Here is a 17,787-nt window from a genome sequence, read left to right as displayed (position 1 = left end):
GCGAAAGGTTAACATCTACATGCCCTAGATGTATCGAATGCAGTACGGTTGTAACGGAGAAGCCATGGATGCCGGCTACCAAACGATGCATGGGGAAAATCAAATACGAGATTGGAAAACTACAAGAAATGGCATCGCATGGTGCTCATTACGCAAGATGGATAGAAAGCACATGGTACCTATGGCCAGAAGTTAACCAAAAGAAAATGATTTGATAGCTACCAAGAATGAATATGATGTTTTTGTAAAGGCAAGAGCACCACGCAACCCCACTTTCTTCTTCTTTTTCTCCCTTCTGTTGTTGAAAGAAATTGAGCCTGTTCAAGAATATTTCTGTAAGAGTACTCTTTCTTGTGAATCCACGCCATCATACTACAAAAGTGTTTAAAATCATACTCGAGTGATGCTGAAAAGTTCAGAGAAAATCAATGGCCTTTATGGCCGAATTAATGGCGGTAGAATGTTGTCATATCTAGCCCTTTTTCTCACGAGTTGGACCAAAAATGGAGGAATGGAGGAAGAGGAAGTAAAATAATGGTGTAGTGGAGGCTATAAGTGGCCAAGTGGGTATTCGATTCTTTACAAAGCATGAAGAATTTTTATTGATTTCTTGAGTTTGGATTTTTGAGATTATTGTTTATGAAAATATATTTCTTAGAATGTGCTGGGTTGTAGTTGTGTGAATGTATCCTTTGTATTGTAAAAAAAAAAAAAAAATCTAGATTGACGAAAAGAAATAATTTAACATTACGGTTAAAAAAATAAAATGAAGTGTCTAAGGAAACGTTTGTTTTGAGAAAAAAATAATATAAAAATGAGTTATTTTTCATTGTTAGGATGTATCAAGAGAGTTTTCTTCCTACGATATAAATTATATTTTATAGTTTTTGAATGATGATAATGAGATAAAAAAAATTACTATATTGTTTATAAAATTTGCACTAAAAATAATGGTTATGATGGTTATGATGATAATAATATTAATTATAGTTATAATTTTAGTATTTATAATATTAATAATTTTGATAATGGTCATGTGATGATGTAAATGATATAAATAATGATGAAATAATTGTTAATTTAATAATAAGATGGTAATGATAATAATGATAATTATGATATTATTAATAGGAGGGAAGTGGTAATGGTTGTTATTGGATAATAGTGGAATTAAAAAGTCGTGAATAATAATTATATTAATAAAATATATATTTACATTTGATGTTTGAAAGTTTGCAATAAATAACATCCGGTTGTAAAACTAAAATGTACAAACCCTCCAACATTAAATTTTTATATTAATATATGTTTGTTTTTGTATTTTAAAAATATTTTTAAAAAATAAAATAAAAAATTATTTTTTATTTTAATTAATACTTTTTGATGTTTTTCTGATCATTTTAGTATGCTAATGTTAAAAATAATTTTTTAAAAATAAAAAAATATTTTGATGCATTTCTGAATGAAAAATATTTTAAAAATCAACCGTAATTACACTTCTAAACACGCTCTAAAAGGAATAACCATATTACCTCTTTTAGACAAAAAAATAATAAGTGCATGAGATTATTATTATTATTTATAGTTTTTTCTTTTTATTAGTTGTTTATTTTTTCAATTTTTTATGATGTTTTTTAATAGAATATTTAACTTTTACTTGGTTTACAAATAAGATTTTAACATTATATATATATATATTAGAAGGCATTCTTTATATGTAGTCCTACTTATAATTTTTTTTCTTCTTTAATTTTATTTATATGATTTTCTATGCTTCTATTTTTTTATTATTTTATTAAATAAAACATTAATTGTCCTAAACAAAGCTATTAAACATATTTGGGTATATCATTTATGTTGCTAGGTTAAATATGATACAATCTAAATTACACCAAATTACCCATTAAAAATTCTAGTTGGGGTTAATTACAAGATCAAAAGGAAAAAAACTCAAAAATATATTTAATGGATTTGTTCAGAATATTTTGGTTATGATGGATTTTAATAAGACAACATCAACAAATAATAATAGAATCTTAACCAATTTAATCTATATATAAAAAGAATTTAATCCACCTGTAATATATGATTAATTATTTTGTAATGAGGGCCTAAAAACAAACACATAAAAAACAAAATAAAAGAATAAGATAACATTTCAATGTCATGGTAGTATTTATTGATAAGAATAGTACTTGAAAGTATAATAATTATTGTTTTAAAAATATTTTTATTTAAAAATAAATAAAAAAAAATTATTTATTTAAAAAAAATTATTTTTAATATAAATATACCAAATCGATTTAAAAACATGTGACAACCTATCTACTCTGATCAGTGTATAAGGAAAAGTGATATTTTTCTGCAGGTGAAATTTGGCCAAAAGAAATTGCATAGTACCCCAGGTTGTCTTCGAAAATCAATCAGTAAAGATGAGATGGGCATTTTCTACGTTGTTTTTAAAAAAATTTAATTTTTTTTTATTTTTTATAAATTTTAAATTAATATATTTTTAATATTTTTAAATTATTTTAATATATTAATATTAAAAATAATTTTTAAAAAATAAAAAATATATATTATTAATATATATTTTAAAATAAAAAATTATTTAAAAATAACAACAACTATAATTCCAAACATTCTGTTAAAAAACACTGAGAGGACTCCCGCCGTCTTCAACTTTCGAACACCTGGTACAAAGCTATGAAGCTCTGCCTAGGAATGTTTAGCGAACCCCACAGACGTTTCGACTTGTCAACTCCCAAGTGCTCTTTATTGTACACTTGACATCAGGGCTGAGCCTCCAAGTAATATCATCTTGTGTTGAAGGGGAAAGCTGCAAACCACATAATAAAATAAACTTGAAGGGTATATTTAAAAGTATGGTTATAATTATAATTTAATGTATTTTATATTTAAAAATATTAAAATAATATTTTTTTTATTTTTTAAAAAATATTATTTAAATTATCATATTAAAATGATTTAAAAATATCAAAATAATTATATTAGAGAATAATATGGTATCAAAGTCTTCATGATTAAATGGTTTCAAATTCGAATCTTATCATTTTTATTTTAAATATAAAATAATTTAAATTTATATAAGTTTTAAATTTAAAAAATTTCTAGTTGAGAAGAATATTAAAAAATAATATAACTCATATCCTGAAATCTTATCTTGAAATCTTATCTTGAAATCTCATCTAAATAATATAAGTTATTAAATTGAATTAATTTTTTACCATATGAAAACAAGCAGAAAGCCAGCTCCAGCTATGGCCTCGAGTAACTGTAGAAAATGTTTCTGTAGCTGGTATACCTGAATCACAAGTTACTTCAGGAACAAAAAAATTATTAGGACCAAGAGGATGCTGTGGAAGGTTTTTCACCTCATGCACACTGTATGCAAAATTTGCTACCAATAATTTTCCTCAAGTGCCATCTTAACTTATCATGCATTTGTACTGCTATCAAGCAACACAGTGGCGTTTTTACCATTTTTTTCCCAGCACAATTTGCAGCAAGATGTTGAAATGTACAAATCTAATGGAAGGGCATGGCAGCTCTGCTTCTCTGTTTCCTCTCAAATCCTTCCAGCAGATGTTGAATGAATCCATTGCAATTCAAGAACTTGAATGTATAAATCATTATTCAAATCTAAATTTCCCCACTTTCACCGAAAGTCCTATCTGCCATTACTGGTATATTTACTGATAATTCCCCTTCTTTGTTCCTCCGCAATGCTGCTTTTGAAAAGAGCATTGCCATTCAATCTACAGCAAGTAGATTTTAGATTATGATGCTTTTATAAGCTTTGATGTGAAACGTGCCAAATAAGCATTGCATCACTTGCATGGTTGGTTTCTATCACGCTAGGACCACTTCTCACTGAATCAGACGCGAGATAGCTTGAACTTATTCATCCTCACTTTTATTTCTGTAGTCCAAATACATGCTGACGCATTTAACAAATATCACCAACGCTTCACATGACTAAACCAAACAATGATGCCTAGAAAAACTTACTTCATAAACCCTAACAATCAGACAGGAGATATCTCGGAAAGTTGATACATACACTCATTCCAGAAAAGAAAAGAAAAAAACTATTGAGTTTTTCCACAGCATACCGTGGATGACATGCTAAAGTGTGAAAACTTGTTCGTGATGATACAAGGACTCTTAACTAACTGTTTCGGTTTCTTCGCTTTTCCTTGATCAATGCTATATCCCAAATTCTTCTTCTGGAATCAAACCTAAATGCGCCAATCCTGAAAATCAAAATGTCAGCAAAATGAAAGTTAATCAATGTCAACGTAAAGGCGAAAAGGGATTGGATCTAAACATGATGTTTTCCATTTATGTTTAAGCATTGCAGATTGATACACAGGATCATCTATCCATACAATTTTCTTTATGATTGTTCAAGTCTCAATACCTTACCTTGACTTAGTTATGTTTCTGCTGATTCTACAAGTTAGTGGTGCAAATGTTTTGGTTGGTTAGGCTGTTGATCCCTTCAATGATGCAAGGAAACCCAGAATTAAATCCACCAACTGAGCATCATAATTAGGTCCTTCCATTTCAAAGGGCCTATGCTTACATAACCAATAATTTCCTCCAGCTTTTCAACAGCAGAACCAGCAATTGGAGGTCCTATATAGAAGAACAAAACATCTCAGGCAGTTCGAAAGAAAACAAAGAAAGAAAGAAACTGCGAGACAAAATTCCTTGATAAAACTTCTAAAATATATGTGCAGAACAATTGTAAGGAAAGATTGCAGGAAATTTTGAAGAATTAATTGCGAGAATAGGTCCACACCCATTTTTTGAGAGGCGTTGAGTCAGGCAAAAATATGCAATCATATAATTCTAATCTTAGGAATTGTGGTAGCATCATTCAATCATAAACTTCATAATCATCAACGAAAACCAAGCCAAAAATATCTCAAAAAAAGCAAGAAATGTCACTAACCATCAGTGATGAGCACATGCAAACAGGTATATAAATCAATAAGTATAGATTCAATTATAATTTTATTTTATTGTTATGGATGAAATTTATTATTTAAATAAAAATATTTATTTTAATATAATATTTTTAATATGTTTAGTCTTGTATAATATTTTATTTTATTCAATCAATTTAATACATGTTTTTATTTCTATTATCATTTAATTAAATAAATAAATAAGTTTAACAAATACAACTGAATAAATATCTTATCTTATAAAATTAAATATTTAAATTTAAATTTTTTTTTTATTGCATGTATGCATTAGAATTTTGAATTTTTATTTTGAATTTTTTTAATTACAAAAATATATCAAAAAAACTTATATATATAATTTTTTATTAAATAAAAAAATTAACCCATAACACAACACAGTCGAATATCTATCTAGTGAGTGCTATTTTTGAAAGTTCATTCAAACATTTATACGAGACCTTCCATCTGCTTGATGTTTACAAAAGGTTGATTGATTCAGACGCTGAGAACTAGTTTTTGCTGTTCTTGGATGTCTGATAGGTCAATTTTTCAGATTTGCTGGTTTTTCAGCAACACGAAGCAAACCAAACCAAATCAAAATCAATCGGTATGAAAAAACTCAACCCTAATATTAAGAGATTTAACAAATGGCGTAGTGAATTTAAACATTATGGTTAAATGAGTGTAGTAAATGGCATAACTTAAATGATATATATTATGTGTTCTAATTGTATATATTCGAGACAGTAATCAATATCATTGTTTATAATCAATACAAAAACAAAATTAAAGCTCCAACTTTCATTTCTCTAATAAATCAAAATGTTGAATGCGGGATTCATACAAATAAATCTTTTAGAAATTGAGCAAATTTATTTATTTTTATTTAAAATTAAAAAAATTTATATTTTAAAATTATTTTAACATGTTTAAAAATTTTAAAAAAATCATTTTTTTACCTTTCTAAATAAAAATTAATTTACAAAAAGTAATTTAAAAATCAATTACTACAACTCTCCCAGACATCCCCTTAGTAATGCTACCAACAAAATAAAATAAAAATTAAACTTACAGTTAATTTCGAATTCCTTATCCAAAACACTAAAAACCCAATTGATTTTAATTAATTTACATCTTTATCTTACATGACTAAACCAAACCAACCAACCAAAACCCTAAAAAAAACATAGTTAACAAAACCCTAAATAAACTGAAAAGTTGATATTAATAAAACAAACTTAATGTATTAAGCACCAAATTATAACTATCCAGTAATTTCAAGGACCAATTACCACTAGTAGCTGTTCCCTCGCATGCCTTCTTCAATCTCCTTCCATTGATTTCTTCCTCTCATGGTTTCTCCTCCATTCTACTCGGGGCTTTTAATTCCATTTCTCTCGGATTTTCCAGAATCCAAATCCCCAACTGATAATTTCCCTCCGCCAATTTCTTTACTCAATTCCTCCACTGCTTTCCTCAAATGCCCGTTCTCACTCTGCAAAACCTCTAATTGCCTTTTCACACCCAAACACGCCTCTGCCACCTCAGCATTCCCCGAACCCATCTCCACCTTCCCTGTCGTCCCCTCTTTCTTACTGCTCTCATCTCTACCATCCACGTGTTCAATTCCAATCTTATTCATCACAAAGATCGGTATCGTCCTAAAATTAATCCCAGCCGTTGATTCACCGCCACTCTTAATTTCAGCCGGAACCCGAACTCCCCACCGGAAACTCACCACCGCCTGGCTCCTCACTGGAAGGCTCGTCTTCGCCGTAACCTCCACGCCAGAAAACAGTCCCGCAACCGCACTCGCCGTCACCGGTGGCATAACCGTAATCCTCTTCCTACAAAACACGCCGTCGACAACATCCGGAGTCGGAGTCGCAGCCTCGACGGCCTCAATCGACCCATGATCATCAGACGAAGCGCTGCCGTTCAGAATCGACCCCGTCAGATGACTCACGTGAGTCGACGACTGCGACTTCTTAATCGAAAAATCCCCAAATTGAGGCTTGAAGTGGAGCATAAAGCTAGGGTTTAAATTACTAGTGCCTTTACTCAATAGATTGAACTCCGCACTCATAATCATGGAGCTAGAAACCGGAGAACCGAAGTGACCGGTTCCGGTTTTGATAACGAGGGAGAAGGGGTTCCACGAGTCATTAGGACGGTAAGCGATTTTGATGGAGGGTCCAGATTGGAAGAAAGTAGAGAGATTTAAAGAAAGTTCTTTGGATTCTCCGGCTATAATTCCTGATTGAAATGGTAAACCCAAGATGTTAAGTGGCACTTTGGCTCTAAATAGGGGGTTTTGCTCTTCCCGGAATTTTAGTGAGGCTTTCATTTCTTGTTTCTTGAGCTCAAGGTTTAACAGTGATTTATCAATGATCAGTGAAGATTGGGTGATTTATATAGTGAAGTGATTATAAAAAGGGTTCAATTTTAGGGTTTTTGATTTGATTTGGAAGGATTTTGACATCTTGGCTGGCTGGATTGGAGAAATAGTATAGCGAAGTTGCGGCTCCACTTGGGAGCTCCTGTTTGGGGTGTAATTTTGCCGTTTAAAAGGATTATTAATTTTCGAAAGAAAAGGAAATATTTTGAAATTTTGAAAATTTCTGAAAAGTTTTGTCTCTACTGAAAGACTCGATTGAACTCCCAGAAATGGATGTTAAACTCTCCGGACCTGGCACGTGGATTTTGTGTTTGTGAATTTATTTTAAAATAATATTTATTTGAAAAAAATATTGAAAAAATAATTTTGAAAAAAATTTATTTATGATAGTAATTTATAAAATTAATTTAAAATAAAAAAATTAAATTCACTCTCAAACAGTATCAAAATCTTGTCCAGCTTAGTTTCGACACTGTTAGAGACAAGCCACATGACTTCTTCGATTTTATCAATTCCAATCAATTTGGTTTTTTTTTTAATTATTATTATTATTTCAAATAATATTATTTTAGTTTATTTATAATTAAAAAATAATACCCTTTTATTTAAAAAAACTAAAATGTAATATTTTATTATTATTTTTAATATTAAAATAATATTGTAGATCCAAATTGACCGGAGGTTATCGGGAATGTTTATTTAGGTGATTAAGTTTTTTTTAAAAAAAAATGTTTTTCAAATTCTTTTTTTTAGATAATATTATATTAATTTTTTTAATTTTTTTAATTTTTTTTAAATGTTTTTTAATATTTTTAATGGGTTTATGTTAAAAATAAAAAATATTATTTTAATATATTTTTAATTTGAAAACAGGTTTATAAGACACCGCATTACCATCACGCATTTAAATCGGATGAATACCATAACGGGTCTAATAAGTGTTCTACCAGCAGATTCCCTCCTGGAAATATCGTATCAATAACTTAAACACGCAGAGAATTACATCATATAATTTCAATTTAACATTAGATCCTGAATTTATTTTTTAAAAATTATTTATTTTAATTTTATAAATTTTAAAGTCACTAAAAACTTATATTATTATTTATTTTAAAATTTATAAAATTAATTAAAATACACATTAATAAAATAAAAAATAAAAACTCAACTCTGACGAGGTTTGAAAATTTTGCAAAATTCTCCGCATGCTTATAAAATTTCTAGGAAAATTTTATAAAATTACTCCTCTAAAATGGAAATTTTACATTTTGACCCTCGGTTTATAAAATCTATTCTAGTCTCACGGGCCAATACATGAAGTCCTAAAGACCCATCTCCTTTTTGCAAAAGGCCCAGTTTTAGGATCGCTTCTGCAACCGTTCATTTCCGCTCGTGCCCTCCAAAAGTCGCACGTGTCCCGATCCGTATTCAGGACCCTTCTCCATGGCTAAAAGCAAAAGAATTCCTTATTGTTAAGAAACCGCGCAGCGCAAATAAAAAGTGAGCGAAAGAAAATAGACTCTTGACATTTCTCCCCGAAAATCCTAACAATTAAATTTAAATTCTCTCCATCTTAATTTGAAACCCTAACAATTCCCAATTCTCTCTAACAAAACCCCACCTCCATGACCCGACCCGTCAAACGCGAGCCCCACATTACTCCCCATCCAGTTGCTGCTGGTAGTACTAGCAGCAGCAGCAGCAGACTCAATAATGGTGGAGCTGAAACGAGCGATATGGACAGTCAAGAGGCCACTGAACGGAGACTTCTCCGTTCACGTTACCGTGACGTGAAGAGAATCATAATTGGCACTCTTTTCTTTCTTTCTTTTTTCTTAATTTTCGTAGTTTGTTTTCGAGTCCTCTCTGTCTTAAGTATTTACGAGTTTCCTTTTTATTTGGCTTTCTTCAGAGTTTGACACATGAGTGATGCATTTTTGTTGAAAAATTTGAGCAGATGGAAGAGAGGACGTTGAAAGGGTTGATTCTGATAAGTTTAATTCCATTATTAATCAAGTGGAGGACTTGCACAAATTGGGTATTCGCTACTTCTACATTTCACTAATCATTTCTATTCCTTTTTTTAATTGAGAATTAAGGCTCAAATTCTTGTTCTTGGTTTGATGTGCGTTGAGTTTTTTTTTTTTTTTCTTCTAATGCTAATTTCTTAGAGCTTTAATTCTTCCCGAAATTACTTCCTGAAAAGTGTTGCATTGAATGAGTGCTTCCCATTATTCGAACGCTTTAAATTGCTCTGTAAGTGGTTTTGGAAGAGTGTTTTGGTGAGATTGGTATTGTTGTTTTTGTTATTGTTGATTAACTCTTGCTATTTTTGTAAAACTAATTACGGTTCTAGAAAGAATGGTCATTTATGATTTTCTTAATTGCTCCTGGTTTTGCAATTTATGTGATCTTCAGTGCAAAAACCTAGAGAACAAGTTGCTGATGCAGAGGCTTTACTGGATATAACAAACTCTTTGGTAGCCTCTGTTAAGGCGCATGGACATGATGGAATAACACCTTCAGATTTTGTCAATGGTCTCCTTAGAGATTTTGGCCGACAAGATGGGCCTAGTACTAGTGCTGACGGTAGCAGAAATTTGATTGCTTGGAAAGATATTGGAGTTGCTGTCTCACATATTTTCAGTAGTTGTCCTGGATGCTGTACCATGTAATAGCAGCAGAACATTGTCCTTTTTGGAACACCCTTTTGTTTTGGAAAATTTTAAATGAATATTTTTTCATCTGTTTTTTCCTGTTAAGGGTTGGGCCGATGGATACTGAGTTAAAGCAACGTAAGGCTGTTGTTGGTAGAAGACGTACAAGACCAACCGGAAGTGTTCAACCGGAAGAGGTGGGGGTGCTTTATATGCTTGTGTAATTGGTTTCTGTTTTGTGAAAAAAGTTGATTGAGTTGGAGTGGCAATTACCAAGTTTGACTGCTATATGCTTAACCCAGGAATGGAAAGAACTATTCTTCTGTTACTTTATCTTGTTTATTCACCTTCAAATTTTGTTTAATTATTCAATAGAGACCTCAAATTGCTCATTCTTCAATCATTTTCAGCATTAATATATGTATATCTGAATCCCTTGTCTGGAATCTAGGGTACCAAGCTTTCCTGTTACTTTGTGCAGGTCAATGACGGTGGTGCAAAGGAGAGAACTGATACTGACAAAAATATGGCAACTATGTTTAGTATTTTAAAGAATAAAAGAAGTGTCAAGCTTGAAAATTTGGTTTTGAATAGAAACTCTTTTGCACAGACAGTGGAGAATTTGTTTGCTTTGTCATTTCTAGTTAAAGATGGAAGGGCTGAAATAAAAGTGAATGAGAATGGCTGGCATCTTGTTTGTAAGATTTTTATAAATGCTTTCATTCTAAAATGTCTTTCTCCCCCCTTTTTTTCCTTCTTATTGTCTAAGAATCCCCTACATTTCAGCTCCGAGGAATGCACCTGATGCTGGTAAAGTAGTCTCAGGGGAGGTAGCTTACCGGCACTTTGTCTTCAGATTTGACTTCAAGGATTGGAAGGTACATGGACCTTAGTTTGATGAATTAGATTTATATTTTTTATGATAAATTTCTGCAGAATTTTTCTTTTATTTATAAATGCCGACCATTCCAAGGATTTTTAGCGTCAGTGGGGTTCTCTAGCAGCATAATGGAATAGTAACACAAGTACATAAGTGCAGAATAATTCTCGTAATGATTCTGGAGTAGTTATTTGAAGATTTGATTGTTGCAGGTGACGACCTAAGATAAACTTGTTGGTTTAACATAGTGGTAGGACGTCCATATAATTAGTGTTAAGCTTTGTGTACACACTGCACTTGCCTCATATTCCTTTCACAAGAAACCATGTGCCTAATAGATACATTTACCGAGTTTAATTCTTATATGTCATACCAATATTGCCTCTGAAGTTTGTTGCATTTTCTGATAATGTATTTAGAAAATAAACAATCTGTATAGCTGGTCTAGTTTCTGATATGTGCTAATGCAAAATTTTGCAGTTGATGATATCTGCTGTTGAGGTAGGGGAGGAGCTAATGCCAAATAGGAATCAAATAAACATGCCAAGTGATAGCCTAGCAGATCCGATACCTGTAGAATCACAGGCAGGAGGACCCACCACTCCCATTCGGAAGTTCTCCAGGAACCGTGGTTTGGTTTTACAAGAGAAGACAGTTGTGGAAGACTCAACTCCTGAGAACGATAATATCCAAGTAAGAATACCCGCTATTCGGAAAGGGAAGCGAAAAATGAGGTGAGAATGTAAGCATGCGGGGGGATTCAGCCAGAAGATATTGGGACCTCCCCATGAGTCAGTCATATAGTCGTGTACATGCATAGAATGATAGAGGTCAATTAGTATTTTAGCATTGAGGCCATCATATTAATCGTGGCCTTTTTCTTTGTGTTCCCAAGGGATTCTTTTTGGTTGAAATTTGAGAAGCAAATTAGCAACCATCTTTCCTCTGTTCTCTCATCCTCTCCCTGGTGTGTTTGTTTTTTATTTTTTTATTTTATGAGCATGCTATTTTGTGAAGTTGAGACCACGATTACCAACCAAAAAATTCCTTTGACATAAAGTATCCCAATATTTATTAATCCAATATATCTGCTGCACAAGAACCCAACAGCCTCCGATTCATTTCTGTTGCTTACTGAACACTAGATGATGACATAAATTAATTTTATCATTTTGATTTGTATAAAAATTAATTTTATCATTTTGATTTGTATTCTTGCCTAAAGCAGGAATATCAGGTGTTTGAGAGAGAGAGGGAGGGAGAGAGCGACACCAACGTTTTAAAGCTATGGAATGTCATTAAGAAAAATAAGTTCCAATTAATTAGATAAAGGCAAGGGCTGTCAAGATTTTTTGTGGGATCGATTTATTTATTGCAAAATACAAAATTTTCAGCTGGCACGATAAACAACATTGTTGGAATTTCAACCTCGAGCTCTAGTTATCCTTTGGAATGTCAAGATCCACAAATATTGGGCTGTCAACTCCCACTCCCATAGCATTCAAACCATTGTCCACATAAACAACTGCTCCAGTGATAGCCGAAGCCAAGGGTGAGGCCAGGAAGGCAGCTGCATTCCCCACCTCCTCTGCAACATTAGATTTCAAGCTCAGGAAGGAAGAACAATGCATGTGATTAAAAGGCAACATTTAGCTGTGAGTGCGTTTACGAAACAGTTTTCAAACTTGGTTTTTTTGATTGGGGGTCAAAAAATGAGTCATAGCAAGGGAAAGCCAAACTCTTAATTTTTGAACTTAGATAAACACATTCATGTAGTTTATGTAATTGTCCTTTTTGTTTCTTTTTATATAACAGTACAATCAAATGTAGACCAATTTGTATAGTTCATAGCTTACCAGCAGATAGTTCCTTCTGTAGGGGTGCATTAGCCGATGAGTAATCAATCATCATATCAATAAATCCAATTGCTTTCGCAGCACGACTTCTTAAGGGGCCTAAAAGTATTTGTGAGAACAAATATGTGAGAGACATGCACACACAACCCTGCGTATGCAGGGTAATTTAGCATGCTTAGCATTTGACCCGGCAATCCAGAGAAGAAGGAAGAAGAAGGAATACAGTCAAAGACATGAATGTGCAATTCTGAGCCACCAGTTCTGTTGGTGCTCATGCCTCAGAAGATAGCATTTGCGTTTCACACACCTAGAGAAGAACAACTATGCTAATGTTCAAACTTGCAGCATTATAGACGAGGATGTATTGGTCTACTCTTGAGTAGTGTGTATATACAGCTCATATACCTCAGGACCCAAATGGCAGCATGATTCACAATTTGTCCAATGCAGGGATGCTCTATTTACCTGTGCAAATTACAGTTAGGGTGAAGGCCTTTCCATGTTGTGCACATGGATACACCATGAATGGTTGCATGAAGAATTAAAGAGAGAAGCTCACTGGCTTAACTGACTCCTTAGAGAAACACATGCATATCCATAGGGTGTAGGGGGATCACAGAGAATACAAGTATCTCAACTTCAGCGAGAGATCTTCTTAACACTTATCAAATGGCAACGATCTTCGGATCACAAGGTGCAATAGATAGCTGCAGTTTCGTTCATGCTCTAAATTTTTATGTTTGAAATAAAAAAAAATCTAATACATTCATGAGCATGTGCCATTGGGCCCTAAATATAGTTCAAGAGATTGCAGGATTGTTATGCTCCTAGCTTTGGCCCATGTAATTTAGTTAGCTAGGAATAGCCAATATACCTGCAGATATAGTGTTGACTCTGATTTTGTGTTTTCTTCCAGCTTCAAAAGCCAGCACCTGAATCAAGCATGGAAAAATTGGCAAAATCAAAATGAATGCTAGAGCATGGTAAGCTAGAGATATAGAAAAAAGAAATGGGAGAGAAATAAGAAACCCACTCGTGTATCACTCTCGAGAGCAGCCTTTGCTGAACTCATGCCTCCACCATATCTGCATATGTAACAATTTATAATGATGTTTTCGAAAGGGAAAAAAAAAACAAGAAGGCATGGTGACTTCTAGAAGCAATAAGAAAGCATGTGAATACCCTGGAATGATCCTTTCAGAAGCAATGTAGGTAAGAGAAATTGAAGCGCCACCTACAATATCAACATTCAACATTGAAACTTAATTTCCAGGAATAATCACTGGTGATGCCCAAGAAAGAAAATAGGATGATAGTTATACCTGGATTCATTATTGAAACAAATTCTTTCAGTAACGAAACAAAGGAATAGCTCGAAGCTGAGATGGCAGCGAGATATCCATTCCTGGATGTCTCTAGGAGAGGTTTGGTAACCTGTGAAGTTAAGTGATTCAGTGACACAAAAATCTTGAAAAGAAGCACAAGAGGAAAAATGAATATCACAAGACCTCTGGCCCATTAGCAAGTGAATGCACAAGTATGTCAATGCTTCCAAAATCCTGCTTCACCGATTCAACAAGCTCCTGCAAGACATATTACTCATTATAATCTGGTTTAGTATTTTAACTCAACAGATGGAAAAACAAGTACATCCTAACCACCTTCTCAGAAAAACAACAGATTAAGATGAGCTCAATTAATTTAATGTTTCACAGATCACTGTAACAGATTGAGAAGGAAACGACTTTGTTTCTAAACAGAACTCGAAGTAAATTGAACACCAAGTAGAAGCACTAGATTTATGCCCTCACAGACACTAGCATGCAATGCTGAATTCTTAATTTATGCAAATTATTTCATTAATTAAACCAAGCAGCTAGCCCTCACGAGAAAAGAAAGAACAAAACAATTATGAGAAAATACAATGACCCAGCCAAGATTATCCTGTTAGAATTACTTTTGAAAATTCATTTATTGTTACTCAAGTCAATCAGTTGAAATAAGTAGGATTGGAATCTGACCGGTATATTATAAATGCAAAAAAAATTTCCACATTTGTCTTGACCATCTTATATGTGGATGGCAATTCACAAACAAATAAACTAATTCATAGAATGTTTTATTACACTTCGCAGGAATGTAACTTCAAAATTATAAACTCATGATATCTCATTTTCGGACTTCACCACCAAGTATCAACCAACCAAATAATGAATCAAACAGATGAATGGGTAGATATTTCATCAAGCATGGTTGGAAATAAGAAAAGTATGATACCTTAACAGTCCATTTTGAGGACCCTGCATAACGTTTGTTTGATTTTACCTGCACAAACCCACTAATAAGAAATACAAACAAAAATAAAATATTATACATATCATCTAAGAAAATCGATTAAATGCTATCATTACATCCTCAGGAACATCATCTGGACTGTCATAGACTGCATCCATTGGGTAAACTTTAGTAATTTCCATTAAAGAACCATCTGGCAATCTGAAAAATCAAATTGCAATAACAATCAGCAGTAAGCAAGAAATCGATCATTAAATATTGAATCATCTGCATGCATTTCATGAAATGTTAAATTTTCTCTTACACGCGTGATTCATCAAATTTCCCACGCCGTAGACTGCTTTCAAATATGTTCAATGCCTGCAGAAAGAAAAATATAATTTTTGTCAGAGAATTTATTGTCAGAACTTGAGAATTACAAAGGCCACAAGGGAATAAAGTTGGATCAATTTACATACAGGCACCCATGTGCCAACAATAATCTCAGCACCAGCAGCAGCAAGGGACTTCACTATTGCCCAGCCATATCCATTGTCATCAGCTACACCAGCAATAAATGCTCTCTTACCTGGAGACAATGGTCCCATTGTTAGATGTACTGGATGTTATATTGTTTAGCTGGCAATCATTTCAGATCACTGCAGAAATACATGTGGCTAGGAATAGCAGCATATCTGGAATTGAAATTTTCTAATGAAATAGAAAATTCAGAGGCAACATGAGAAAGCCTCCAAGTCAAACCTAAGCACCTGCAAACTTGTCGATGAACGCAGTAGAAAGCTAGGACCATTTGTCAAGCCATTTTTACTAATATCATTGTTTTACATTTCCTAGTTTTGCTTTGTTTAATTTGAACAAAGTATGAAAACTATCAAAGGATAATTAAAGCAGCTATAGTAATTGTGAAAAATATGCAAGGATGTGCACGAATTTTGAAGTCAGCCTTAGAAAGGTTGAAAACTATCAAAGGATCCTTAAAGCAACTATCATAATTGTGAAAAACATGCAAAGATGTGAACAAATTTTGAAGTCAGCCTTAGAAACAATAGGGGAAAAAAGAGACGCCTGACCTCTTAAATCAACAGGCAATCCTGGCAGAGGCTTGTTCTCATTCGCAGCAGACATTGCTCTGGTAACAACCTTCTTAAATTTTATTGGTCCTGAGAAAATGCTCTCGAAAAAAGGTTGCCTTGATGAGATGTGAGAGGAGCTTGTAAGCCTATTCCAAGATGCCTCTTTAGATTCAGTACTGAAACTTGCTGCACTTGACATGAATACTTTGCGAGAAGAAGAAATGCAAGGCTTCATCATTGCCATGTTTGTGGCAGGAGTTGCAGCCGTGGCCATTTTGTAAAGTCAAATCACCAAATATAAAAACAATTCTGCAATATTGAAAAGAAATATATAATTAAAGCAGAAACATGGTATATCGAAACATAAACCTGGTTCGTGTAGCTCCCAAAGGTAATTTCTAACTCACGGGAGAAAAACTAAAAGGATGAAAACTTTTTACAGTATCCAATGAAATTCCCAACAACTATAACGAGTTCTTCCAAGAAAATCAAATTACCAAAAGAAATTGAAATCTACTTGTTCATAACTGAAAGATATAAAATGACCATGCAACTTTTTACCGCTAAATTATGGCCCTAAAAATCACTGCAGTGCTGCTTTTAAAAACTAACAATTCCAAGCCAAAATATAGTAATATTCCACGGGCACAAAACATGGTATCAATTAGAAGTCCTGGAAACATTTTCACGTAACAAGTTTCGCCACAAACCTCAAAACTTATGTACAAAACATGTGCGGCCTAGATTGACAATGCAAAGAAAACATAGATGAAACATGAAATAAAAGTATATGTCCGGCGTAAACAATCATCCATGTAGCCAATACCAATGCATTTTGAGGTGCCCAGTTGAGAGATGATCACGAAAACAACAGCAAGATATGTGTTCAGTAAGGATTAAGTGCACCAACATTTCATTTATTGATCAATATGAAGAGCAAGAAAACACTTGAAATGACAACCAACAGAAATACCAATGTACTAGATTGAATTGTTAAGAAAAAAATCAAGAGACACTGGCGGTGTCATGTCAAGATCATTTTGAAACTCACCTCTGTTGTGAATGTGATGGCCGAGATTTGAGCTAGAAAGAAGGGGCGTTTTGTTTGGATACAAAGGAAAGTGTGTTGGTTTGGTTTATAAATTAAGTTGGTGGTTTGGGGTTTCGATGAAACCAAAGTTTTGGTTTTGTTTGGTGACAGTTGGTTTGGAAGCTTTGAAATTGCCGCAGGAACTGGTAGAGAGTTTTCCCTGTTGGTTTTGGCGCCCGTTTGGAAATACTATTTTGCCCCCCTTCTTGGGCCTGAACCCAGTAGAACCTTGTAAACAGTGTTTGATGATGCTTTTATAAAAGTATTTATTAATTTATACTTTTAAATTGTTTTTTTAAGTTTACACCTAGTATTTTTCCCACGCAATGCTGTGAAACAGTTTATATATATATATATATATATATATATATATATAGAAGATGGGTATCATAAAGAAAAAGCCCACACGAAGGAAAGCCCACATGAAAGAGTACTGGGCATATCAACTTAGGGATGGTTTGGAACAAGATACTAAAAATTTCAAAAACTTTGAATTTTTTTACTTAAAATTAATATTATTTTAGTTTTTTAGAAACTTTTT

General features: G+C 33.0%; 3 protein-coding genes across 7 annotated transcripts; 1 reads left to right on the top strand and 2 right to left on the bottom strand.

The window, feature by feature from the left end:
* Nucleotides 1-3,934: 3,934 nt before the first annotated feature.
* Nucleotides 3,935-7,629, bottom strand: LOC105131782 (uncharacterized). 4 transcript variants are annotated; one of them, XR_843498.1, is made up of 3 exons: nucleotides 6,290-7,629; nucleotides 4,445-4,662; nucleotides 3,935-4,277 (listed from the first exon to the last, which is right to left on the bottom strand). XR_843498.1 is itself a non-coding variant. In XM_011034924.1 (1 exon), exon 1 carries the CDS (start codon nucleotides 7,342-7,344, stop codon nucleotides 6,367-6,369), a length of 978 nt encoding a protein of 325 aa, XP_011033226.1. In that variant the 5' UTR covers nucleotides 7,345-7,629; the 3' UTR covers nucleotides 6,076-6,366. The 4 variants fall into 4 exon arrangements, 1 of the variants encoding a protein (XP_011033226.1); XR_843497.1 differs by having other exon boundaries at nucleotides 4,450-4,662; XR_843499.1 differs by lacking the exon at nucleotides 4,445-4,662 and having other exon boundaries at nucleotides 3,938-4,277.
* A 1,205-nt stretch (nucleotides 7,630-8,834) lies between these two features.
* Nucleotides 8,835-11,888, top strand: LOC105131781 (non-structural maintenance of chromosomes element 4 homolog A-like). The gene is made up of 7 exons (XM_011034923.1): nucleotides 8,835-9,204; nucleotides 9,353-9,433; nucleotides 9,814-10,066; nucleotides 10,159-10,249; nucleotides 10,534-10,750; nucleotides 10,839-10,930; nucleotides 11,413-11,888. The coding sequence occupies exons 1-7, from the start codon at nucleotides 9,021-9,023 to the stop codon at nucleotides 11,668-11,670; spliced, it is 1,176 nt and encodes a 391-aa protein (XP_011033225.1). The 5' UTR covers nucleotides 8,835-9,020; the 3' UTR covers nucleotides 11,671-11,888.
* A 320-nt stretch (nucleotides 11,889-12,208) lies between these two features.
* On the bottom strand, nucleotides 12,209-17,394 carry LOC105131780 (enoyl-[acyl-carrier-protein] reductase [NADH] 1, chloroplastic-like). 2 transcript variants are annotated; one of them, XM_011034920.1, is made up of 13 exons: nucleotides 17,208-17,394; nucleotides 16,154-16,465; nucleotides 15,542-15,651; nucleotides 15,388-15,443; nucleotides 15,200-15,284; nucleotides 15,066-15,113; nucleotides 14,297-14,371; nucleotides 14,111-14,222; nucleotides 13,971-14,022; nucleotides 13,822-13,873; nucleotides 13,663-13,720; nucleotides 12,789-12,887; nucleotides 12,209-12,520 (listed from the first exon to the last, which is right to left on the bottom strand). In XM_011034920.1, the coding sequence occupies exons 2-13, from the start codon at nucleotides 16,428-16,430 to the stop codon at nucleotides 12,369-12,371; spliced, it is 1,176 nt and encodes a 391-aa protein (XP_011033222.1). In that variant the 5' UTR covers nucleotides 16,431-16,465; nucleotides 17,208-17,394; the 3' UTR covers nucleotides 12,209-12,368. The 2 variants fall into 2 exon arrangements, with proteins under 2 accessions (XP_011033222.1, XP_011033223.1); XM_011034921.1 differs by lacking the exon at nucleotides 17,208-17,394 and adding an exon at nucleotides 17,067-17,158.
* Between the last annotated feature and the right edge of the window lie 393 nt (nucleotides 17,395-17,787).

Source organism: Populus euphratica, unplaced genomic scaffold, assembly GCF_000495115.2.
Source record: "Populus euphratica unplaced genomic scaffold, PopEup_1.0 scaffold101.1, whole genome shotgun sequence".
NCBI classification, from domain to species: Eukaryota; Viridiplantae; Streptophyta; class Magnoliopsida; order Malpighiales; family Salicaceae; genus Populus; species Populus euphratica.
The sequence above is the reverse complement of the archived record's forward strand: the minus strand, read 5'-3'. Positions and strand labels throughout refer to the sequence as shown.